The sequence below is a fragment of the Cheilinus undulatus genome, linkage group 5 (assembly GCF_018320785.1).
Source record: "Cheilinus undulatus linkage group 5, ASM1832078v1, whole genome shotgun sequence".
NCBI classification, from domain to species: domain Eukaryota; kingdom Metazoa; phylum Chordata; class Actinopteri; order Labriformes; family Labridae; genus Cheilinus; species Cheilinus undulatus.
The window spans coordinates 47,698,025-47,724,615 of record NC_054869.1 but is presented as its reverse complement, the minus strand read 5'-3'; the positions used below and the strand labels follow the sequence as shown (position 1 = coordinate 47,724,615).

General features: G+C 38.4%; 2 protein-coding genes across 3 annotated transcripts in view; one reads left to right on the top strand and one right to left on the bottom strand.

Moving 5' to 3' along the window:
• Positions 1–1,075: 1,075 nt before the first annotated feature.
• Positions 1,076–8,572, bottom strand: LOC121510204 (cytochrome b ascorbate-dependent protein 3). 2 transcript variants are annotated; one of them, XM_041788156.1, is made up of 7 exons: positions 8,424–8,572; positions 5,210–5,354; positions 3,505–3,709; positions 1,898–2,106; positions 1,601–1,755; positions 1,353–1,512; positions 1,076–1,259 (listed from the first exon to the last, which is right to left on the bottom strand). In XM_041788156.1, the coding sequence occupies exons 2-7, from the start codon at positions 5,345–5,347 to the stop codon at positions 1,233–1,235; spliced, it is 894 nt and encodes a 297-aa protein (XP_041644090.1). In that variant the 5' UTR covers positions 5,348–5,354; positions 8,424–8,572; the 3' UTR covers positions 1,076–1,232. The 2 variants fall into 2 exon arrangements, with proteins under 2 accessions (XP_041644090.1, XP_041644091.1); XM_041788157.1 differs by having other exon boundaries at positions 1,353–1,509.
• Positions 8,573–12,887: 4,315 nt separating this feature from the next.
• Positions 12,888–26,591, top strand: part of loxl2b (lysyl oxidase-like 2b) — a 46,569-nt gene continuing 32,865 nt past the window's right edge. Inside the window, exons 1-3 of the mRNA XM_041786904.1 lie at positions 12,888–13,088; positions 18,037–18,396; positions 18,532–18,707. Of these exons, the coding sequence (XP_041642838.1) occupies positions 18,048–18,396; positions 18,532–18,707 (525 nt within the window). The 5' untranslated portion in view covers positions 12,888–13,088; positions 18,037–18,047. The remainder of the gene's footprint in view (positions 13,089–18,036; positions 18,397–18,531; positions 18,708–26,591) is intronic.

Here is a 26,591-nt window from a genome sequence, read left to right as displayed (position 1 = left end):
GTTAAGTAGTTTGTTCAGATAATTATGATTTTTGGTCAGGAAACAGACATTAAAATTCTGTTGGTTTTTTTAATAGGTAGTATTTCAACATGTTTGGTTTTTCATGGATTATTTGATTGCAAAAGGATTGATTTGTCTATTGTTATTTGTTCAGGTTTTCAACCTATTCATTTTGGAGAAAATAAATGAACGAAACTTCAAGAATTGAGTTGTCCTGCATCCTCTGGTGTCACCTCAGCCCTTTCAAGCTCAGGCAACACCTCCTGATAAGCTAGAGAACTTGACAGCAATATAACACAGTTGTTCTTAATATCTGCAGTTCTGTGATCCTCTGTGGATTTTCTTCTGTTTCTTTTCATTCTTTTAATGCTGTCTTCTGTAAAGCACTTTGGGTCAACTTTGTCGTGTGTAAAGTGCTATATACAGTGCTTAACAAATTTATTAGACCACCTGTCATATTTGTCTCAAAGACCATCCAGCATCATGAAGTGCTTAATGCGGAGTCTTCCATTTTCAGTGAGCTCTCCACGTTTTACCATTTTGAACAGGAATGAAGAATTTCAAACTGAATTCACCCAAATTTGAGCCGGCTCACTGGGCTTCTCTGAGAAGTCAGAAATTAATCAAGCATTACATTCAACCACTAAAACTAATTTTTCTGTTCAGGAATGCAAATAAATAACTATAATTTGACATATTAATCAAGAAATATTTATGCGCTTTAGTACTTTTTCAGTTTTTTTGTCAATCAGTAAATTTGAAAATTCATGGATAACAATAACAATTATATTTTAGCATTAAAATATCATTTGGGTTAAAGAGCTTCTACATATTGGTGTATTAACCATTGCAGGAACATAAAAAATGATTTTGGTAATTACCAATGCTGTTAATTAGGGCAGCTGTGGCATAAACCTTACTTTGGTTAGGGTTAGGGTGGTCTGATAAATTTGTTAAGCACGTAAATAAAGATGATTTGATTAAAGTATAACATCAATCCCTCCCATCTGATATTTCCCAATTAACTGGTATTAAAAGTATATTAATATAATAAATGATCTCCTTTGTGACATGCTGAACGTAAGCCACATCATTTTATTGCCAACTCAGTTTTACATTTAAAATAGATCTCTTTCAAGCTGATAAATTATTTTTTTCCCCATATTTAGATCAAAGTTATATGTGATGGCACATGGACAGATTCGATACAGTGAAGATTATTAGATGGTCTTTCACTCGTTTTCTTCCTGAAGGATTGGCTATAGGAGAAAGGGAGACAGAACGGTAATTAAATAATTGTTTTTAATCAAATCTGTAGACTTTTTTTGAAATCGACTAAAAGAGGTTCTCACCGTGTAACTGACATCCTCTTGTCTGTAGTCTGGCCTCATCCAGTCAGGGTTAAACAAGATCTTTAGGACAACCATTCCAAAGGCAACAATCAAAACTCCTAATGAGTTCCCTAAAATACCCTCAGGTGGAAACTTGGAATATGGATGATCTTTTTTGCTGCTGGAAAAATAAAAACAAGAATATTATTTTAAAAAGTCTTCTTAAAAAAGGCTATTATGAAGAAATAACATGGAAACAGAGCACTTACAGGACAAAGAAGAGTTTTTCGTTGATTCCTGAGATGCAGGCAGCAATGCTGAGAACCAGTATGCAAACTCCCATCCACACATGGATTGGCTTCAAGAGTTTACGCAGTGAAATGGGGGAGCAAGGCAGAAAGAAACCAGCCATACCAGCCACCCACTGAAGGGACAAGAGCAGAGACATTCACAGATGCAGTGACAACAAAAGGCTCAAACTAAAGCTCTGTCAAGTATTTGAAAAATCTCTGTCTTTTTATGTGAGCACCTTTTGCATTTGACTTAAGTTCTACATGTTAACATACCTGTATGGCAAAAAGAGCAGCAGCTACAATTCCGATCCAGCTGTGTAAAGAATAGAGGTTGGCAATGCCTCCGGCATTGTGGACATCAAATACAGCACAAAGCCCGATGATTGCCAGGATCAGAGCAGAAAGCATAATTGCAGCGTGTAGTAGTTTCCAGGGAAGTTTATTGTGACCCCAGGTAAGTGGGATCCGATACAACACAGCTCCTGCAAAGAGCGAAAACACAAGACAAAATACAGAGTTTATTTAAACATGCTGTAACCATGGGCTAATTTGGGAACTCTAGTTGAACAATGTCATCTTTAGACCACTCAAAAAACAACCTTTATTATTATTATTATTAGGTTATTGTCAATAACCTCTGGCTTGCTCGTGGAGAAGAAAGCAGGGACAGAGAGCAAGATGAGGATGATGGAGTAGAAGAAACCAATGACAGAAATAAACATGAGAATGATAGCGGAGAAGAAAGCAGAGACAGAGAGCAAGATGAGGATGATGAAGGAGAAGAAGGCAGGGACAGAGACCAAGATGAAGATGATGGAGGAGCAGAAAGAAGTGAGAGAGCAAGATAAAGGCAAGGCAAGGCAAGTTTATTTGTATAGCCCATTTCAGCAACAAGGCAATTCAAAGTGCTTCACACAGTTCATTACAATACATTGACAAAGGGAAAAAGAAACAGTGAAAACATGTTAAATGAAGAATGTAAAAGGTGATTAAAAACAGCAAATAAGACCCACACAAGATAGACACATCCCTAGTGCCGTTTGTCTGAACTTTAGATGTAAAACAGCAGATAAAATCCAAAAAAGATAAAAACACACATAAAAAGTAAAAAAAAACAAAAAACAAAAAGATTAAAACAGATATTAAAGTAAAAGCTACAGTGCAGAGTTTGAGCAAAAATGGAAAATTTGAAAAGTAAAACTTTTTTTAGTCAAAGGCAGCAGTGAACAGGTGTGTCTTCAACCTTGATTTAAAAGAACTCAAACTCTCAGCAGAACTGATGTTTTCTGGGAGTTTGTTCCAGATATATGGAGCATAGTAACTGAACGCTGATTCTCCATGTTTGGTTCAAAGGGCAAAGTGGATACATTTTTTGCCAGTTGATCCAGTATTATGACCAGAGAAGAGAGAGCTGTTTTCAGACTGGTCTATACAGATGCAGACACACCAAAAATGGCACCCAAAGATAAAGAAGGCAGGCCGTTTCCAAAATATCTACAATATTCAAAATCAACAAAAGGGTGTGAACAAACAGGAAGAGGTCAACAGAACCGAACGGTTGGCATCTTGTGCATACATGAAAGACCCTGGTGTATACTTTTTTTTATAAAGCACATCAAAACAATGTGCATAAAGAACCGTAAGTGGTGAAGAAAAACAGTATTGTAAGCAAGACAAATTTGCTGCTATTTCATTTTGCTTTTGTCCGACATAGCAGGAATGAAAGCCATTTATAGTAATCAGTATAAAAGGTAGAATAGTCCTTTTCAACTGTGGTTAAATATTTGCCTCAGGAACATCAGATCAAAAGTGAAATAAATCAAGACAAAAGCACAAAGCAGAAGTGAAACTCTATGATCTAAATTTACAAAGATACTTACCATTACCATATAATACAACTAGACCTGTTACCATCAGTACAGGATGCCAGTTGAACTGCTGAGGCGAACCATCCCATGCAAATCCACCACGCCACCGACTATTCCATAAACACACACACACGATGCACGCCAAGCCGAGGCACAGGGAAAGGAGGTAGTGTATGTAGAAGTTCACTATGGTCCTCATCCTGAAGAGATCTGCAAACTATACTCAAAAAAGGAACAAAGTGTTAGTGAGACATACAGAGAGGCATGAAGGTTCCTGCTTTAGTTTAAACATATGCAGACCTGCCCACAGATTTGGCCCTGGCACACCCAGAAAATGGGCTGTCTCCAGTTGTAATTCTTTGTATTATCGATGCATGTGTGTTGGTTCAGTAGCACTGGTGCTAGTTAACGGTTACTTCATTTTGGAGCTGCAAAGAGTGTCAAACTAACATTAGGTTCTAATGTTGAATTATGAATTTGTACCCCTTTGAACCCCTTTAAGCCACTTCTTCTGTCCTGTTTTGCCACTAGTATTTGCCAACATTCATCAGTTTTCACCCATTTTGCTACTTTAAAACATTTTTTGCCATATTTCAACCCATCTAATCCCTTTTCCAACCATTTTACCACTCTCCTCCCCAACTTTTGCCACTATTACCTTAAAAATTAAATTTTACCACAGTTTTCTGCCACTTTAAGTCCATTTTCGGCACTTTTAATAACATTTCACCACCTGACCTGCCAGTTTCTGCCACTTTTGAGCCGGTTTTATTTACTTTTAAACCCTTTCCTTACTTCTTCTGCCCGTTTTTGCCTCTATTAACCCCTTTTTGTCACTCTCATCATCCACTTTGCCAATTTCAACTGCATTTCACTATATATGATACCCATTTTTGCCATTTTAAAGCCACTTTTGCCACTTTCTAATTTTTTTGCAATTTTTTAAACTGATTTCTCCAACTATTTAAATTCCATACCTCCTAATCTCTTTTCTGCCTTTTTTTTTGGCCATTTTTCAGCCCATTTTATTTCTGTTCTGGTTAGGTTTTTTAGAAGTTTATATTCTACAGCATTACAAAAATACGAAAATATGTGTTGCTTTGATAGGAGTGGCTATTTTTAGGAAATAAAATAAAATATGCTTATCACAGCTTAACTTTACATGATTTTGCTGACCTCTATGGGTCTCCAGAAAGCTCTACCTTTATCCCCCTATGTGTGGCCTTTTCTACTTTAAAACTGGGCAAAATTCAAAATAGCAGATGTAATCTTTCAAGGTATTTGGATCACCTTTAGCTATGATATTAATATTTTTAAAGTCTATTCTAACCAGCCTCTGGACTAATATCATTGAAATGCTGTTTCTGCTTTAGTTTTCTGACATCAAACTTTTAAAACGTTTAGATTTTTCACCAAATCAAGACAGCTACAGCCTTGATACACACCCCATCAAAGCACCTCAACTGCTATGACTAACATCCACTTACCCAAAGTTACATTTGAAAAACATAAATATCAAAAGTTTAAGAATTAACCTATTTGAATAGAATTATATTAACATTAAACTATCATTTCTCAGCACTGACATTTTAAGTATAATCAGATATTCACATTAGTGCTGCTGTAGGACTGACAAAACTTCCAATCCCAACCTTAACACCAAATCCTGTTTGTTTATTTATTTATTAGTCTGTGGTTAGCTCTGACTGATACTCACATTGTTATTTGCTCTCACTTCGTGTTTCTCAAGCTCAGCCGTATTCTCACTTCCACATTCAGCTGTATTGATGTTTCTGAGGAGGAAGTCGTTAGACATAGATGAACATCTGGCAGGGGAAGGGCCAGCCAGTTGCATCTGCTGCCTATAATAGGAAAGTGAGAATGGGGCGCATGATTCAGTGGGGACCAATATGATGGATTTTGGCATCAAGAAATATAACTACCCCCTCAAATAAACAAATACAGGCAGAGAAATGCAATATTTTGTTAAAAACTGAAATATGATAAAGATGGTAGTTATGAAGTAAATGCTATTTGACTAAACTGTCATGGGGAAAAAGCTGATCAAAAGTGAAACTTTTTTTTAACTTCTATTAACAGACATTAAAGACCTCAGCTCAAATCACATCAGTGTTCACTTTGTCGACTAAAACTTTGGCTTAAAATCTTTGGCAACTACCTTTTTTCCATAAAGATGACAAGACTAAAACTTGCTAAAGCTGGCTAAACCAGCTAGGAAATAGATGCCAAAAACTCAGACCAAAAGTACGTTTATTTTCATCAAGGAGACTAAATAAGGCTAAAATGTCGTTTTGTTTTGTTCTGCCATTCAAATTCAAATATATGAGAGAGCACAAGCTGTTAGGAGGGCTGAAGCTGAAGCTGTAGCTCTTCGGTCTCTCAGCCAGAATGCAGGGATCCCAGGTTTTGCAGGGTGTATCGAACACACTTGTTTATAATTTGCATCCTAGAGGACAGTAGGAGGATGGAGGGTGGCTGGGAATTTTCTTTTTTAACACCACCTGCTCTGGGGAACTTAAGTGGGTGGCTGGGGGAATTTTTCACACTACTGGTTGACATTTCTGTGTTGTTTTTGTAATATATATATATTTACACACACACACACATATATATACAGGATAAGTCTGTGATGTACTCAAATTTACAGACATTTCTTAGGGAAAACATGAGGGTCCTGCATGGCTGCAATGAAAATGCAAGGTGAATTTTTATTTCTATAATTCGTTGAAAAGCAAAACACACACTTTTTATGGTAAAATTATAGGTAAGGCTAAAAAACGGAAGTCCATAAAAATTAAGCAAGAAAAACAGAATTTGGAAAAAATAAAACGGATTTCATAGGGCCCTATGAATGCAGCAGTGTGTTGATGCAGAAGGGGGTGTAGCGAAGGAGAAAATCACTGGAAATTGTTTGTTACATAAAACTGTATTACAGCATTGTTCTCATTTTTTTATAGCCAAACTTGTTATATTTGATACAGCTGTCAAAATTAACAGCTTCACATATTGAAGCCTGTAAGGTGTTCCTCATCTACAGCATGTCAGCATCAGACAAATGGAGCAGATAAGGTTGGAGCATTGTGAATCTTTAAAAATGTACTGCCAGTCACAATGACTGTTCTTGAATCATTGCTCTGACCCCTTTTAACACTTAACAACAGTTTTTATTGGTCAGCGGTACAAGAATTGGACAGGGCAGTGTGTTAAATGACGGGAATAAGGGAAAGTGTAAAGTAAGGCAAAGTGAAGTGGATAAATAAGGGGGACAGAGAAATATTTTTATACAACAAATCAAAATGTTCATGAAGTGCTCTTTCAAAGGTTAAGGTATGACAATAACTGCTATTTTGTAAGAAAAGTCATCTTAGACACTGGCCTATTTAAAGGGGTACTTCAACATTTTGGCAAATTCTCCCATTGCCATAATTCCTATAGTCTTAGTAATAGGTTTGTTTCCTTTAGTTGTCGGTGCAAGCTGTTTCTAGATCTGGGGGGACCATTATACCAGCTGCACAGCTAACGCTATGTTAGCAGACGGTATTTTTGCTTTCCCTCATCAAATACACAATCCAACAACTCCAAAACGCTCTCGTGGACAAGTTGTGACCTGCACATTCACCACGCTATGAAATAATAACGTATAATTATGTAACATTACGACACATGAAGCAAATACTCTGAACTATTTCTTGAGTGAACCACTGGGCGGAGTGACACAGTGCAGCAGCCATGCCTGGAGTGTAGTTCTGGCTTTGCATTTAACTTTAAAACATCTCCGTCTCGTAATGTTCCATGATTATTTCATAGCGTGGTGAATGTGCAGGTCACAGCTTGTCCACGAGAGCGTTTTGGAGTTGTTGGATTGTGTATTTGATGAGGGAAAGCAAAAATTACGTCTGCTAACAAAGCGTTTGTGTTGCAGCTGGTATATCGGTCCCCCCAGACCTAGAAACAGCTTGCAACGACAACTAAAGGAAACGGACCTATTACTAAGACTATAGGAATTATGGCAATGGTTCATGAATATATATCATGAATATACACTCATACACAAAATTCTGACTGAAGTTTAGGGTGAAAAACTACTTTATAGGACTTTTTCTAATGTGCTGAACACAGCATGGCAGGAGGACAGGCAGAGACAAGGACAAGAGTGAGAAAACAATGAGACAAGGAAAGGAAGGAAAATAAAAACACAAGGAGAAAGCACAGAGTGATGGGGTGATACAACTCAGTACTATAAGAAGGTTGTTTGCTATTTTAAAAGATTTGAAATGTTGTAAAAAGTCCATTAATGGCAAAGTTCAAGAAAATCTTTGACAAATGTTTCCTACTTTATAAGTAATTATTCGTGTTATATAGACAAAGACACCAATGCACAGAATCAGGATCAACATGTTCAGTGAGTTCTAGATGCATTTTCATTACCATATTTATTAACGCATATTTTTAAAAGATTTCATATGGAATCTCTATACTCACATTTTAACTAATCATTGTGATATGGCTCAAACGTGCATGTTTTGAAAGTTTGAAAATAACTCTTTTTTTTTTTTTTAACAAGACTGGCCTGTTTTACCCGACTTCACCCTACCCGCGCATGCGCAGTTTTCTCTTTAGCCCTCTGGAATACTAAAATTCTATTGGTGTATCTGAACCTTCTTCACACAGCTCATAACGCGGAGTATTTATGATTTTCGTTTAGGAAATAAAATGTGTGATTTTAGAAAAAGTTACAGCTTTCAACACTAAACTGGATAAACTTTTACCAACATGGTAAATTGTAGATAAATGAACTTCCTCGTTTAAAGCCACCTTTCCGTCTATAATGTTACATGTCCAGGTTTGCGTTAAGGCTGGTGCTCCTCTCTTGGCTGCGTAGGTCATTGTGTTTCTCAAAGTCTACTCACCCCGCGTGTGGACTGTAGAAATTCAACCAGAATAAAGCTGTTCCTCATTTACACCAACATCACTTCTATCAAGAGAGCAGTGTGAAATATAACTGCGTACACGAGTTAAATACTTCATTTCAGAAACCTATCTCTATATAACATAAACCATTTCCTCATTGGCAGCGCAATGCATTGTGGGAAATGAAGTTTGCATAGCACCTCATTTCTGGAAGCTCTCCAACTTGTGAAATCGACCTTATTAATGATTGCAAATGCAGAAATACCCACCTCTGTTTTTTATTTGACGCCTTACCCTCCGGTTTTAGGATGTGAGACTTTTTTTCCCTTCAGTCTCGGTCATTAAACCGAATAACTTCGTCAGATTTGAGGAATAACCTTTTAGCGCTCACGCCTAAAGATTCTTCTGCATTATGGGTGCAAGGGTTACAATACTACATTAATGTTCATGCGTGTGCTCTGACAAGTTACAAAATCACATTGGGATGGGAGTGGCCCTTTGTTTGCAGGTGCACTATTTTTTATAATCGCTTATTTGGACGACCTCACTTTGACTGGGTGACCTGGTCACACCTGTCTGTCCACCCTGAGCTATTTGTTAAAGCGCTTTCAGTCAAATCCAATCCACTTTATCACTGATAGAATAATCGGACCAGCCAAACTCCAAGCCATGTTTTCACTGCTACCCTGTAATCCAACGAACGTCTGTTGTTGTTGTAATAATAATAATTATTATTATTATAATTATGTAGTAGCACTAATAGTAGTATTTGAGCTTTGTATGTCGTATTAGCTTTAGTGGCTAGATTTGGGAACCAGAGAGTGAGAATGGAGAAAAAAAATATGTAGGAGGGCTCGACCCGAGTCCAGGCCACGCGCCCATTAAATTGGCATATAGGATGATCTACTGTATAATTATTAGGCCATCAGCGCCCCCCAGTGGTTGTTCGTTTTAAAAGTTTATTTCACAGCAGCAAAGGATTTTAACAAACTGGTTAAGGCGAGGTGAAATCCTTTTTGGTTTTAATATGTCTTTTCAAAAGATAATTATTAGATACCAGGATATCCATAAAAAAGAAGAGATGAGTTAGCTAGGTGTTTCAGTATCCCTCTAACCAAGTGCTTTGTATCGATTCAACAATCTGTTATAACCACAGGTGGACAGTAACAGATGAAATTTACCCAAATTACCATGGTTGCATAGTTTTTTGGGGTACTTGTATTTTATGAGTACATTTTGAATTCAGTAATTAAGTAAGTTTTAACCAGAGTAACTGTATGTCCACTTGAGGACAATTCTGTTTTAATTTTCCACCTCAGTTGACAGTAGCCCATAGCGAGAGAATTATTCCTCTTCACTTCCTAAAACAACTGTTATATTTCACTCTATTATAAAAGTGTGGCTTTATCTGAAAAACCCAGTTGGAGATCCATGTTCTCATATCGTTACTACCAATAAGGAACATTTACATCTAACTGTACACATCCTCAGTAGCTACTAAGGCTGGGAAATTAATGGAAATTTCATCACAGAAGTTGCAATATTTCTTTAACCTTAAATGTGACCCAAAAAAAGTTTCATACAATAATTTTATAGCAGAGATGTTAGCTCTACACATCAGGTAAGCATTAAAGTACCTTTATTTCTGGTTTGCAAAAGGCTTACTTTCCTTATTCTTATGAATGTTTTTCTTCCTTAAAATAAGAATTACATAAAAATGACCACTCCTTTAAATACAACAGTTCACGCTGCATCTGCAACATGTGTCAAAATAAATGCAGCTACATGTGTTTTTTAAAAATTGTTCAGCTAGTTTTGATGATGTTTGCTACAAGGCTTTAAGTGAAACAAATCAGTAAATTTGATCAAAGTAGAAAAATAAAAATTTGTCATTCATACTGATTCATGCATCATGACTTAACATCCTGACATAAAGCCCTAGCCCAGAGGAAATAACAGTTTATGCATAATATACAAAACTGTAACGGTTAGAACATGCAATGAGTTATTGCTTGTGTTTACTGAAAAAGACATTAGACAAGGAACTTAGAAAATAATTGTATGTCAAATTGCAAAAGAAATATTGAGGGACAAAAATTGCAAGTAGATTATTATCACAAATCATTCAGCCTCAGTCAGTACTTAAAGTACACTTTAAATAAAACACTTACTTTTACTTGTGTAGATTTAAAGAGTATATTTATTTATATATAACAGCTAAAGACAACATCTTTGCAGCTATAGCACCTTTGTAGTCATTTTTAAATCCTCCAAGCTTTTAATAAAAATCAAACATTTAGTGTCTGTCCTGTCTTTATTCCCCACCCTCATGATCCTAGTTGATATCATCCCTCACGCTGTTATTTCTGCTCTGGTTCTATTTTCATCTTCCTTCCTTTTGCTGTCTTTGTGTTGTCTCAGTGTCTCTCGTCCCCGTTACTGTCTGTCCTCCTGATATGACAAAAACTCCTGTACTACAACCCCCCCCCCCACCGAAAACTTAATCACAATTTACCTGACTGAGTAAGCTAAAATGGGCCAATGCACTGTAAACACTAACATCAATTTTACTGAAGTGTACTTGTTTTAAACAAATTCAGTATTTAGAAAAAGGTGGTGAAAATATTGAGTTGTGTTTAATTGAAAACCTCAGCTTTTTCAGCTCTGCTTTTGAGTTGATAGAACCTAGTTTTAAGTTTGAAGTACTCAAACAATATGTGTGTTTTTGTCATTAAATTATGAAAAATCTGCAGTTTTCCCAGAATGCCTTTGGGCATTAAACCTTTTTGCTGTCTCAGTTTAAAAGGTCCCACCTATGGGGGACCAATGTTAATGTCAGTGGCACTGTATGGTATGCTGACCTTAGAGAAACATCAGCTCTACTGGTTCAGTGGGTCACTATCAGTCATTTCACACAAAAGTAGTTGATTTAGCCCTGCACACTCAAATGAGTATTTTAAGCTCAGTTTTGAACACTGAGATAATCATGTAAATTTTTTACACTGGAATGATTAATTTAATACTAGTATTGCACACTAAAAAAAACAAGTTATTTGAACTCGTAAAATTCAAGTTTAGTTTAGCTGTTATTTTAGAGGCAATTAGTTTCCACATTTTTCGCTAAGCTCATCTCATGTTATTACACAGTGTGTTTAAAATGATGTTTTCCAAGAAAGAATTTATATTCATTATCAAACTTTTTTATATATATAAAAAACCATGTCAAATAAATAATCAAATGTATTTTATTTTCTTGGTAAACTATCTAAAAGTCTCTCTATGCCCCTTATTAGCCATGAGTCAGATTTGCTTTGCCACTGTATGTGTATGTATATATGTATTAATATATATCTTTATTCTCTCTGTACTCTATACTGTTTATAAGCACCTTGTAACTTTGTTAAAAAAATTGCTGTATAAATAAAGTTAATCATGATTATAAGAAAAAAAATAGTAATAGTTAGGGATGCACAATATTATCGGCAGGTATCAAAATTTTTGCCGATATTTACATCCAATATTTTGGCCGTGCATATCAGCATATATTAACTATAAAATTTGGCCATATATACTAATAAATTAGTGGAGTTTTAAGCTGACCCAACAGACCTATGTAAGTTGAGATCTTTTTCTTTATTCATTCTCATTCTTTAAACTTTAAAGTGTGTTTTAAGAAAAAAAGGTTATTTCCTTTTTTCATCCACAGACCTAAACTGTGTTCAAAGGACAGAATTTTAGTTATGTAAAACATATTCAAATATCAATATTGATATTGGTGTTGGCTAAAACGAATCTGTAATATCGGTATATCGGGTATTGGCAAAAATCCAATATCATGCATCCCTAGTAGTAGTTAAAATAATAATAATAATAATAATAATAATAATAATAATAATAATGTTTTTTAAAATGTTGTTGTTGTTGTTATTATTATTATTATTATTATTATTATCATTAGCGTGTGAAATGTGGTCAGCGCCAGTAGGGGGCGAAGTGGTTCATATCATGCCAGAAGATGAGTCCATCTGAGGTGTCTTTCAGGTCTTGGTTAAAACCAGTGATAAGTTAATGATGTCCACATTTAATGGCTCGGCTGTCACAAAGATATTTTTACAGCCATGAAACATTCAAACAGATAAGTGAGCCTACATGTAGCCTATGAACTTCATGCCTGATGAAGTCTCATCAGTATGACATCGTGGATTTATGACAAGGCTGCAGGTTTCTGATGACATAACTACGGGATAATGAAAACCACCTAAAGTTCTGGAGTACAAAAACGAAGACTGGAAAATTCCTCGGAGGGCTGAATGATTTTTCTTTGTATCTCATCTCTTTTCCGAAGTCTTCGAAGGCAGCTCAGTCGATCAACAACAGAATTGAAGCTTTGCTTTTATTCCAGATCTGCAACTATTTCCACGTCCCGGGCCATCATCGGTGAGGTCATCGTGGAGGTGGGCCCTCGTGGGTGAGGCTACCGCAGCCTCAGCATTGGTCCACAGCCTGGTATTTGCTGTTGAAGGAGTGAAAGTTTAGAGAGGAGGAGGTGAAAGGCAACTCTGGTTTCTTCTTTCTCACTGAGCCGCTTTCTTTCTGCCTGTTGCTGCAGTCTGCAGGAGACACCCAGCCCCAGGAGGGAGACTGTCCTCAGCTGTGGAAGACAAGTAAGTCCATCTGGTGCCTGACAATATACGAGACTCAGAACTCACAAGTTATTCAAACATAGCTTTAGTTATCACAAACGGTGTCTCAGCCATCTTTATTAATGTAATTTCAGTGTTTATTTTGTTTGATACTGAGTCGGTGCGTTAAACTTTTCCCTGCTATTGGACTGGTAGGTTCTGAAGTAAGCTAGTCTGCTTTGTTGTTTAGAAAACGTATGCAAGAAATGACTGCCTTTGCTCAGCGCTGTTACATCGTTTAAACATGAATATGTAACATTACCTATTAGGCGCCCAAGATAGTGGCCACATCGTTTAAAGCAATTGTGCCTAGATGAATAACTTGGGATCTGTGCTTCTCTCACTACTTGTGTAACTGAAAATTTCAGTGCACATTGATCCAAAACTTAAACCAGTTTGATGACCAGTGAAACAATGGTAAGTTGTAGCCTTTGTTACAGGCAGAGATGGAAAAACTATTGAAGACTATTGTACACAAGTAAAAGGACAGTTAATCGGGCTCAAACTTGCTTAAGCAAAAGCAGTGTTAAAAAAAAGTACTGGTTTGTAAATCTTCTCAGGAGAATTGAATTTAAAGTTTACTTTTTAGTTCAGTAAACTATAATCTTTCCTAATGTGCAAATACATGAGAATAGATCTAGGTAGTTCAGCTAAAGTCACACCACTATAATGATAAATAGTGTTGATTACACTCATAGAGTTACATTTAACACCTTAAAAGAGTGTTGGTCCACACTACATCTAGTTAAACCACACTTTTAAACTGCTGAATATTTAACAGTATGACAGAGCTGCAGTAACTCTTTAAAATCTGTGACAAAATGGGTTTCCTCTGGCATCAACAAAGCAGAGAGCCAGCCTCAAAGCAGCATATTATGCATATTAATGCATACTTTAGGAGCACCTATAATCACAGACAGGAGTTCTAACTCACCGGATAACATCACTCATCATGCAAATGTGGCTAACGTCAACAAACAACATCACTGTACTGGAAATATGACCAAAAACCCCAGCAGGGATCGCAGTACAACAGGCAACATCTAAACAAAAATAAACACAAAAAACTTCATTATGTGTGTGGAGTTCCCCAGCATGCCCTTGGGCAGAGTGTTTTGAAATGCTTTAGTTGTGTTTAGATTTTGCCTGTTGTACAGTCATCCTACAGTGATGTTTCTGGAGGATTGTTGGTTATTGATGTGCAACACATTTGTAGCATCAGTGAAGTTATCCAATGAGACAGAGTTGTGCCCTGTGAATAGGTGCTCCTACAGAAAGCATTAGTATGCATTGCCTTGCTATGAGATTGACTGCTTTCTTCTTGGCAGAAGAGATCCACTTTACCACTGATTTTAAAGAGTTACTGCAGCTGTTGTCATATTGTAAACTATTTAATGTTTTAAAAGTATAGTATAACTGTACGTAGCAGGGATGCACACAGTTAAACAGTTAAATTTGTTATGCAAATTATTAAGCACAAGATTTATGAGTTGGTTAAACTAATTACCTGTATTTTTTTTATAAACACAGGCTAGAAATCCCAATCCATAATGTTCTTTTAAACTGTAATGTAGCCTCCCACCACTAGAAGCCGCTGTAGCTTGCTATCTGACCTTTCCCCCGGCACTTCACTGGAGAAGCATAGCAGTTAGCATGTAGTAGGAACAACCTGCTATGCCAGGTTTTTAAGTAATAAATGCAAATAAAGTGGTATGTAGGCTGCTGAAGGTTAAACTCACAAGTAACTACTCAACTGAAGTGAAAAGAAACTGCATATTAAAGGACGATATTAATCTGCAAAGAGGAACAAAGGCTGGCGGAGCTAGCTGCTAATGTTAGCCACGCTGAACAGAGTAGGCTCACATCACAACTGCTAACACAGTCACCCTGTGATGAATTTAACTGTTTTGTAAGTGTTTTCTTCTCTTTAGACTAATCAGTTTAATGGAATTTAAATTGGTGTTTAGCCAAATGGGGAAATAGAAGCCTAGGAACATCCCTAGTATGTAGTGTGGACCGACATAGACACATTTAAAGCCTAAACGAATCATCTAAGGGACATGTAATAAGTAAAAGCCCATTTGACCTTCCTTAGCTTACATAAAGAGGAGGAGGGAGATGTATGTATCACGTTAAACAGAAATATAAGTAGGCCCATTTATGAGAGGAAATGATTTGGATATGTCTCTTTGATAAGATGTTGCTGAGAAATTATGAAAGTTTCATCTGTTGTTTGATTTTTAAATGAGTATAATTCAGACTTAAGCTGTGTGTGTGTATATGTGTGTGGGTGTGTGTGTGTGTGTGTGTGTGTGTGTGTGTATTCAGTGTGCTTTGCATTTGTTAAAGTTGTGTTTTTATGTGTATGCTTGAAATGTTTTTTTATATGACAACAATTGTGTCTGGACTGACACATTGTAAGCAGACCCAGAGGCTGAAGGCTTCGTTCCATCTGTTCGTTCTTTAATGTGTGTTGTTTCTAGCTTGTGTAATCACTGCCACGTTACAGTGAAGAAGCAGTTGAAGGATACTTTCCTGCCAGATGTTCAACACAAAGGCATAGTATCATGATTTTAACATGAAAAGATTCTCAGAAACCCGAACCTCAGAAGTCAGCGGTTTTATGTGCATGTTTTTGTTATAAACTTTAGTCAGACGGTATCTTTCCACTCACTAACAGTTTGATTAAGCTGCAGTTTCTCCCTAACGGTTCAGTATACAGTGTCTGAGCTATAGCAATTTTTCCTGTGGGAGTTAAAAGCATCCCATCACTCTCTGGTGTTAAAGCTTGAGTGCAGCTTTTTTAGCCTTTCCCAACATAACTGAAAGAAAACTTTAGCTCAGATTTCAAGAGGCAGCCCAAATGCCCCCCCTTAGACTTTCCTCAATACTTCATGCTTTCAGCTGACAGTATTTCCTCTGAGGAGAAGCCAGATGTTTGTAACATGCTAACAAGAATGTCAGGACAAAATCTGTTACCTTTCAGATTCAGAGCGGGGTACTCTCAATAAGCATTCCTATTGGTTATTGAATATGCTTGGTTGTGATTGGCCCACAGTATGCTATTGCAGCCCATATCTGTCTGTATGAGAATTAACTGTAGCAAAGAGGGCTAACTCTGGAGCTGAAGTATGTTGTCGTCTTGTCTGATTCATCATACATAGTGTCGTAAACCAAAAAAATTCCCAGTGGGATTCATGTTCACAAGCTGGTTATTTACCTGTTATAATGTGCTGATCAGATTATAGTCAGTCCATTTAGAGCAGTGGTTCTCAACTGGTGGGCTGGGACCCAAAAGTGGGTCTTGAGGCCATTTTTAGTGGGTCGTAGATGTGTGCCTGAAAAAAACCCAAAAGTTTGAAAAAATCTATGATGTGCTGTTTTTTTGAAAGATTTTGAAAGAACAGCCACATTTTTAATCAAGAAACCTGGTTATGATTGCAAAATGTAAGAAATTTGGGTTGCGATTTGTTGTTAAGGAGATATTGGTGGGTCCTGAAATTGGACAAGTTAAGAACCACTGATTTAGAGCACTGTAACTAAAACCGAAATAATGTTTTCGAGGGTGTAGAGAGGGGCCCAAAAAACAGGATGTCCAAGGGGAAGAATGAGCCGAAACACGCAAAATATAAACATGCCAAGATTATCAGGGATTCTTGGGCTGTCGAGCTATCCACTTTCCCATTTTTCTCACAAAAAGTAAGGACATTTGTGTTTCTTTGCTGTAACAATGCTTTCTGGAAAATCTAAAACTGTTGGAAAGTCTGTTCATTTTCCTTTTAAATGGTGCCATATTTGTATGGAACATGTGGGATGGGCAGCAGAGCTGAGTATGGGTTGCGCTAATGAAAACTTTGCCAGATCTTCTCTGCCAATACCAGACAGCTGATTTTGCTGTTGCTCCCCATTGTGACATGGGCTCTGCAATGGTCAGTAGGTGTCTGCTCCAAGAATTGGCCAGCCTCATCTGACTGACCTGGATAAGACCCATGTGATAGAGCAACTTCAAGGTGGCATTCCACCAAACCAAGTTTCAGCATCGTTCGGAGTGAGCCCTAGCACCATCTCAAATCTTTAGACCAAGTTCCATACATATGGGGAATGTCGGAGACAGAACACCCCAAGAAGACCGCTTCCTCACCCTGTCAGCACAGGAACCATAGGCTGTCTTCTACAGATTTATAGTCAAGGTTTGCAGGACAATATGACCAGTGCCAGGAGGTCTGCTATGACTGCCCATCACCGTCAGACGTGTTTGCACTGGTGTCGGCATGTGCTCTGTAACCTGAACATGTGGAGTAAGGTTATGTTCAGCAATTAGTCCAGATTCTGCCTACAGCAGTCGGCTCATAGGTGAAAGATTTAAGGGAGGAACATGCCTTTGTGGGATGAGCAGCAGAGCTGAGTATGTGGGTTGCGCCCGTGAAAAATGAGCCAAATCTTCTCCACAAATGCCAAGAAGCTTATTCTGCTGTTGACTCTTGTTTTGAGCTTCTGGTACCCCCAGGTGCTGACAATCAGGTTCTCTGGTATCCTGATGTTTGTGCACATCATGGCTTAGCTATGAAATCAAACATTACTTCTCAAATGGTTTAGTTAAGTGTGCCCATCTACACTGTTAACATTACAAATTAAAAAGGTAATTCTGTCTTAAGAAAATGGGTTTACCTTCTGAAAATGCTAATTTGAATGACACCATGAATAAACACAATCAATTGTTTGTCCCTTTGATAGAAGTGGTTATTATTCAGTTGAAGTGTAAAGTGTGGTTATCACAGATGAACTTTACAATGTACCATGATTATCCATGGACCCCTCATTTGGCTGGGCCCTGGCAAGCTTTACCCTCTATCCCCCCTTATGAATGAAATTTCTGCAACAGTATCCACTGAATTTCCTCAACTGTTCCTCTTTTTCATCTTTCCACCAGATTCAGCCAACATGATGCCTGCACAGTTCCTGCCCTGCTGCACTCTCACTCTGTTAGTTTTATTAGACCTGGCTGCTGCCCAGTATGACCACCATGGCTACCTGACAGGCTACCCCGACCAAGAACAGGATCATTATACCAACCCACAGCTGTCACCAGACACACCCAGGATCCAGCTCAGATTGGCGGGGGATAAGAGGAAACACAACGAGGGCCGTGTGGAAGTTTTCTACAACAACGAATGGGGCACTGTTTGTGATGATGACTTCAATATTCATGCAGCACAAGTGGTGTGCAGAGAGCTGGGCTACGTGGAAGCTGTCTCTTGGTCACCATCCTCAAAATATGGAAAGGGAGAAGGTAGCAACACAAGCAGTATTTTCTACCTCAGGGTTTGAACACATTCACTATGATAAATACTTTGATTGCTTCCAATACCCAGGGAAACTTCCAGCCAATGGAAGCATTATTGTGTTTCCCTTTTTCTCTTTTTAGGACCCATCTGGTTTGATAATCTCCACTGCACCGGCAAAGAAAAGACCCTGGCACTGTGTCCCTCCAATGGGATTGGTGTTAGTGATTGCAAACACAGTGAAGACGTAGGGGTTGTCTGCAGTGACAAGAGGATACCGGGATTCAAATTTGTCAGCACACTGCCCAACCATGTAGAGGTAAACATGCACCATTAAGCAAACCAATCGTTTTTTTTGTGATCTCGAGCTGTTTATAATATTCAATCACTGGCAACCAAGTAGTTAAGCGTCCTTTACCTAAACAACAATTTCACCCATACATTTTTCTTTATTTTTTGTTGCCACTGTAAGTCAGGCCATGACAGCCAGTCAGCTCAGGATTCTGATGTACTCCAAGTTTGCTTTCCCTCTGAAGTCTTATGTGACCACACAAGTTTCTGTGAGATCTCGTGTGTGGGGAGTCTCCACTGTGTGATCATTACTACAAACGGAAGGTGTGTGGTCTCACAGTCTCGTAGCTTCACCTATTGTGAGCGCTTAGAATATTGCAGGATAAAAACTGTTTGAAACAGTCCTTATGTCTGTGGTCTCCAACATTTGTGAAATCATTTAAAGCTGAAATCTGTCTAGTCTAGTGTGGCCGGTCTTAGATAATGAGTCAGTCTTTCCAAGGAATAAGTTTCCTCCACTATGTTTAACCACTGTGCTGGACTTGGGAGGTAATTTTTCAACAAGCTCTCTGTGATGGCCTCATACATGCAGGTATAAAGATTTTGCGGCAGATGTCTTTTGAATCACGCCCCAGAGAATCAGGCCCACGTACACATAAAATCCCTATGAATCTTAAACCATAAAATCTTTCTGTCAGATTGCAATAAACTACATAATATATTACATAATGTTTTCCACTGGTTTTAAATATCCATGACAAAAACATCACAAAAGAAACTCAGAATGAGACGTCCTGAAATATTATTCCTAAGAACTTTCTATTTATTTCTCATATTGCAACTCTAAAGCATTTTTTTTTACCCATGTCCTTAACATTTTGCACCCCAAACCTGTTGAGTATTCACCTCCTTAGATTGTTTACCCTGTTATTGATTTTACAAATCAGTAATGGTCAATATGGTTTGACTTTTTTGACAAAAAAACAACTCCTCTTTAATGTCAAAGTGAAAATAGACTTCTGCAAAGTAATGACAGTTAAAAATATATTTTCAGAGGTGATTGCATAAATATTTACCCTCCTTCATAGTTACTGATCTAATTCAATAGCGGTCCAAACAATTGTTAACCTTGCAAAGCAGATGGATATCCCCGTCTCCGTGTTTCTCACTGGCGAATCCATCTTGGAAAGCTCCCATCTGAACCGTTTGGGCCCGGTTAGAATGTGACAGGACCAATCAGCGACGAGGGGCAGTACTTTCGGACACGGCAGAGTTGTGACATATGCAAGCAGCAACAAGAGGCCGGTGCAATTATAGCAGAAGATGGCGTGGATGCTGCTAAAGCAGCATTTTTTATCAGAATTTGAAGACATTTCTTCGTTAAAAGAGAACAAAGAACAGCAGTGAGTTGTTTTCTTTTCAAAAACGACAAATGTCGCCATTGTTCGCGTTATGCAGTTTTCCTCGGTAGCGGTTGTGTCACGTGTTTTGTTGCTCTGATTGGCCTGTAAAGTTGTGACAGATAGAATGTTCATCCAGTCACCCTCCGAGTTTTTTTTTTTTTTTTCAAAGGCTTTGCCCTTTCCCAAATGCCGTCTATGGAAGGTTTTCAAGATGAATGTGTGAAACAAATCCATCTGGTGTGTCAGGTTAGCCAGTTGTAGCAAAAAGACACCTGTGTCTAGCCAGTTGTAGTAAAAAGACACCTGTGTCTGTATTCAGTATTCCTGGCCACCATTACACCATGAAGACAAAAGGACACTCCAAGCAACTCTGAGAACACGTCATTGAAAAGTATACATCAGCAGATGGATACCAAACTTTCAAGTCACTAAACATCCCCCAGAGTTTAGTTAAATCCATCATCAAGAAATGGAAGGAATATTGCACATGTGCAAATCTGCCTAGTTTAGGCTGTCCTCACAAACTGAATGACTGTGAATGAATGACTAGTCTCCAAGAAGGAGACTAGTGAGAGAGGCCACCAAGATACCTATGACTACTCTGAAGGAGTAACAAGATTTAGCAACTGAGATGGGAGAGACTCTGCATACAACAACTGTTGCCAGGTTCTTAACCACCCCAAGCTTTCTGGGAGAGCAGCGTGTGGAGGAAAAGTTCACCTAAACGCATGTGGGAGACTCCATGATCAAGTGGGAGAAAGTTCTTTGTTCTGATGGGACCAAAATGGAGCTTTTTGGCCATTAGACAAGATGCTATGTTTAACAGACACCAAACACTGCACATCAGCACAAACACACCATCCTTACTGTGAAGCACGGTGGTGGCACCATCATGCTGTGGGGATGCTTTTTTGCAGCCAGCCCTGGAAGGCTTGTAAAGGTAGAGGATCAAATGAATAGGGCAGTATGTAAGAAAATCCTGGAGGGCAATCTTATTCAGTCTGACAGAGAACTACAGCTTTGGAGAAGATTTGTCTTCCAGCAGGACAATGACCTGAAGTACACGGTGAAAGCTACACAGAAATGGTTTAAAGACAACAATGTGACAGACTCAGAGCTGTGATTGCAGCCAAAGATGAATCTGCTCAATACTGACTAAAAGGGGCTGAACATTTTATTTTACATTGCATATTTTTCAATTGACCTTATGTTGTAGAAATCTGCTTTCACTTTGACATTAAAGAGGTTTTTGCATTTTTTTGTCAAAAAAGCCAAATGACATCAACTATGATTGATTTGTAAAATCATTAAAAGGGTAAAACATCCAAGGGCTGAATATTTCCATAAGCACTGTAGTTTTGACTTTACTGAAGTATACATTCCAGAACCAACAAGCTTCTTAAGACACACAGAATATAGTTGTTTTAGTTAGTTTAGTTGAGGTACTGAAAAAACAAAAATCCTGTCCTGCCTTTGCTACACACAGTTCTGTTTATTTAAACTCAGAAAGGTATCCTACTACTCTATTTTTAGATTTTTTTTCTGATAACCTTTTTGTGAGTGAAACTGGAGTTACAATAACTACTAATTGTTATGACATGCTTTCTGGCCAGATCTTAGAGCAACTTCACTGAGCATCCGTTTTTTTTCTAATAAGCTCCAAGCTTATTGTCACCAAAAGCAGAATGGGGATCTTTCTGCTCACAGTGTAGGCCTCACAAATCCACATTCCAATGTTATGAGCAAATACAGACCAGGGCCAACTCTCCGTCTCACTGACCATCTCCTCATCTTCTCTTTAAGCTTTAATATTTTATCAAGAAACAAGAAAGTCAGGGATAACTCTTCTTTTACTTTCATATAGCAGCTGGCTGTTTGTAATGCCTCATCTTGCAGCTCATACTGTAGTTTTGCACTCATCTAAACTTAACACAAAAGTTAAAGAAATTTGTGTTTGGTAGATTATTTCTTTGTTGTAATAATGCTTCTTGGTAATAAGTCTTTTACTGTTGGAAAGCCTGCTTATTTACTTTAAAATTGTGCCACATTTGTAAGGATCATGCATTTGTGGGATGAGCAGCAGAGCTGAGTATGTAGGTTGTACCCATGAAAAAACTGCCAGATCTTTTCTGCCAGTGCCAAACAGCTTATTCTGCAGCTGACTCGTGCTTGGTGGATTGGATGATTGAAGTCTGAAGAAATAAGATGCTGCATATTGGCAGTTTGACAATTTATTCATTTAACAAACAGGAGTCTCAGGTGTGGAAGAACCACACACAGCCATAACAGCTTGCACCTCCTCCTCATGCTGGTCACCAGCCTGGTCACACACTGCTGTGGGATGGCATCCCATTCTTCAACCAGCATTTGTCACAAATCAGTCAGTGTGGTTGTGTTGGTCATTCTGGCATGAACAGCACACCCAAGCTGATCCCACAAGTCTTCAATGGTGTTGAGGTCAAGACTGCTGGCAGGCTATTCCATCCTCTCCACTCCCAAATTCTGGAGGTAGTCTCTATAAAAAAACCTGCTCTGTGGGGGTGAACGTTGTCATCTTGGAGGATAGAGTTCGATCCCAGACTGTGGAGATATGGGATTGCAGCTCGTTGCAGAATCATATCTCTGTATCTCTCTGCACTGAGATTGCCTCCAATGATGACAAGTCTCTTTTTTTCCAGTGATAGAGATGGCACTCCACACCATCACACTGCCTCCATCAAAAAATGTAACTCAGTCATTGCAGCAATCAGCATTGCTTTCTCCACATCTTCCCCACACTTTGATGATCCAACCAGGCAGAATTTTGACTTCTCAGTGAAGGTAACAAGTACCAATCAGGCACCTGATTGTCAGCACCTGGGGCTAGAATAAGCTGTTTGGCATTGGCAGAGAAGATTTGGCTGATTTTTCTCGGGTGCAACCCAAATACTCAGCTCTTCTGCTTATCCCACAAAGGCATGTTCCTTACAAATGTGGCACTATTTAAAAGGGAAATAAAAAGAATTCCCAACGGCATAACATTTATTGCTAAGAAGCACTGTTGCAGCAAAGAAATAATCTACCAAACACAAACTTCCCTACTTTGTTTGCTGAGTTTAGTTTTACAAAATTACAGTAGGTCAATTTCAGGACCAATTTTTTTTAAAGATGTTACCATCAGTACTGGTATATTGTGAAAGCCCTAGGCCAGAGTCAAGCAGGGATTGCAGCTGAAAGAAGAAAATCTGACTCAGGTTTTCCATTCACATAAAGAAATTACATGGACTCTGAGCATGTTAAACACAGCCAGCCATGGTGCCACACAGCAGGACCTTACCTTATGATCTTAAAGTGGTCATTAAGTGATTTAAATAGAAATGAAAACCATGGCAGCAATTTGTTGGGTATGTTGTGGTATAGGATGAATAGACGGCTTTTGATTTTGCTTGGGAGCCAATATTTAGAGGCACAGCTTCCTTCTCAGGTGACGCAACCTCAGTACAGTGGAAAATCATAGTAAGACGCACACACAATTGCTGGATCCAAAAAATAAACACGATCAAAGAAGCAAGCAGTGCAGACCTTTTTGTTTCCTTGTTTAACCTGAGTACAGTGGCCAACTGCAGAGGAAATACTCAGAGAGTTAGCTTGAAGGTGAAACATGAAGCCTTGCATACACATGTACCCGACCTTTGACATGGGCCCAGATTCCATGTAGTGACTGCTTTGTCTTCTCAAACTGTAAAAACAACAGCAACTAAACTGTTTAACATTGCATTTGTTTTACCCGTTATCATCATCTTGTGAATATCCCCCGTTGTGTTTATGGCTGTTCATTGACTTCAATGGCTGTTTGAGAATTTTGTCTCCGTCAGCTGCAAAGTAAGCAACACAGAATGAAAGCTAGTGTTCTTTACTTGTGCCTCTGGAACATTTACTGTGGCATTTCTCAACTGGCTATTTAAGTATTCCAGCCATGCTATGAGGAAATCTCATGGCTCACCTCTAAGTTTGAGTTTATGCATAAGTGGATACAGAGGTCTGACCTGTGATTATGCACATGCATTACATTCCACTTCAAACCAAATCAACAAGATGAAATTCCAGGGTATATAAATGTAATGCTGAACAGTATGTTTTTGTACTGGTCCATGAGCAGTTTTGAATAATGTGAGCAGTCCTGCAGTCATTATTCTTAGCTGGATCACTTCAAATGAACCTCAGGAAGGGAGGAAAACATCAGCAGTACAAACATGGCTGAGTTAAGGAGAATAGGCCTCATTTACAAACATGTTTGTATGATTCATGTTAAAACTGCACTATGTAATAATGGACTTGAGCTTGCTGTCATCCAACTACTCTGTCTAGGTAACACCTACCCATTCACACAAAGCGGCAACCTCCGGTCCTGAAAAATTTAGCCAATGCGGAAGTGCAAAAAATTGCAAAACGGCAAGTGTCTACTTGAGGCTGGCTGCAGGAACACCAGAAGTCCCGTCTAGAGATTGCCCATGTTTATTACAAGTAGGATGTATCTTTCTAGATTTCTAGAACGGGCCTATATGGGACTCATATGGGCTGATCCACACTTGCAGTTCACATGGGCACAGGTGGGGCCACCATGGAACCAACGAACAAACCCACATGGGACCCAGACTGTAGCTCACATATAACCCATGTGGGGCCCACAAGGACATGCTGGCTGGGGGTTAAAGCCCAGCGAGGTGGCCAGTTATCAGGGATTAATGGACAACTTTTGTTCCTGAAGTCTGTTATTCCCTGATAACTGGATACCTCGTCTGGCATTAACCTGCTTGTATCATGGTTACTTGCTAAAGAAAATACTTTTTCTCCACTAATTTATCATTTCATATGCATTGTGATCAAAATAGAAAGTTTTACTAAAGCAGTAATTCCTTTTCCCTACCAACATCTGAGGGCTCAACTAATAACTAGGGTTAGGTATCGTTTGTTTTTTTTTCTGATTCCAGTGCTAGATACTTTTTATATGGTACCGGTGGCTAAACGGTACCTGAATCAATACTTTTGAGTAAATAAAGGGTGTTGAAAGTTGGCAGGAGATTAAAACTCAGTATTGTAAATAATTCATACAAATATTTTAAAACATGCCAGAACATACAATAAGAAAAGGAAACTTGTGTAACTTCTTGAAAAGGTTCAAGCAAAATTCTTTCACTGGTGTTGCATACGAGATGGACAATGAAGAAGATGTGTCAGTCAGAGTGATCCCATAATATTCTTAGGGAATGTAAACATAGTCCAGTAAACATGATGGGCCATAGGTTTGAAATCACAACAGAACAAAAAAACTAGTCTGCTCAACACACTTTCTCAAAGGATTTATCAATGAAAAGGCGTCAAGATGAGGGAGACGGAGAGCCATCTGAGATCAGACTATAAACCCCTAAGTTCACATGGACTGACATCTGATAGAGAGCTTGGTTTTCGCAAACCAGCTCTGGTTGTCTAAATTTAAATTTAATTGCTGATGTTGTTATTTTCTTTGTTTTGATTTCATCCTTCTCGTCTTTATCCTTGCAAAGCAGATGGATACACCCATTTCCATATTTCTCACTGGCGCCCGGGCCCAGTTAGAAAGTGACGGGACCAATCAGTGTTGAGGGGCAGTACTTTTGGGTGTGGCAGAGTCGTGATGTAAAGAAGCAGCAATGAGAGGCCAGTACAATTATGGCAGAAGAGATTAGCGTGGATGCTGCTAAAGCATCAGTTTTATCAGAACTTGATGACATTTCTTCATTTAAAGAAGAACAAAGAACAGCATTGAGTTGTTTTCTTTTCAAAAAAAACAATAAAAGCCGTGTACTGACACATCTACAGTCGCCATGGTTTGGGTTGTGCAATTCTATGTGGACTTTACTCCTTCGGTAGGGGCGCAGCTCTGTAGCGGCTACGTCACATGTTTTGTTGCTCTGATTGGTCTGTAAAGATGTGACAGACAGAACATTCATCCAATCAGACTCTGAGTCTTTTTCAAAGGCTCTGCCTTTCCCAAATGCTGTCTATGAGTGGTTTAGCAGATGCATGTGTGACACACATCCATCTGGCATGCCAGGTTATCTCGTATTCGAGTTTATTTAAATCTTCCGATGTTAACTCTTTGTGCTGCTTCTCTCTCTTCATTTTTTCCTCATCAGAATCCCAGTCCTCAAAGTTTTCGTAAACACAAAATAAATACAATTTTGAAATCGCTCATTGTTGTATTTAATTTGTTATTTTGTGTCCTCTGAGAACTTCTACCTGAAGTTGCTATGGTTACTCCTATCATCTGACAGCTTTTGTGCATCAATTTGGAACAGTGTAAAGTTGTTGTTTTTTTTGGCCCGAGTTTAAAAAGTTCCACTGGTGTCCAGATATCAGAAGTTAATGGACACCAATGGAACTTCCAGAACCAATCAGAATCTAGTATTCACCAAGACCGGGGTAAAAAAGCAATCAATACACTGTAGCATTTCTGGCAGCCCTAGAAATATGTGGCTTAAATATCTCAA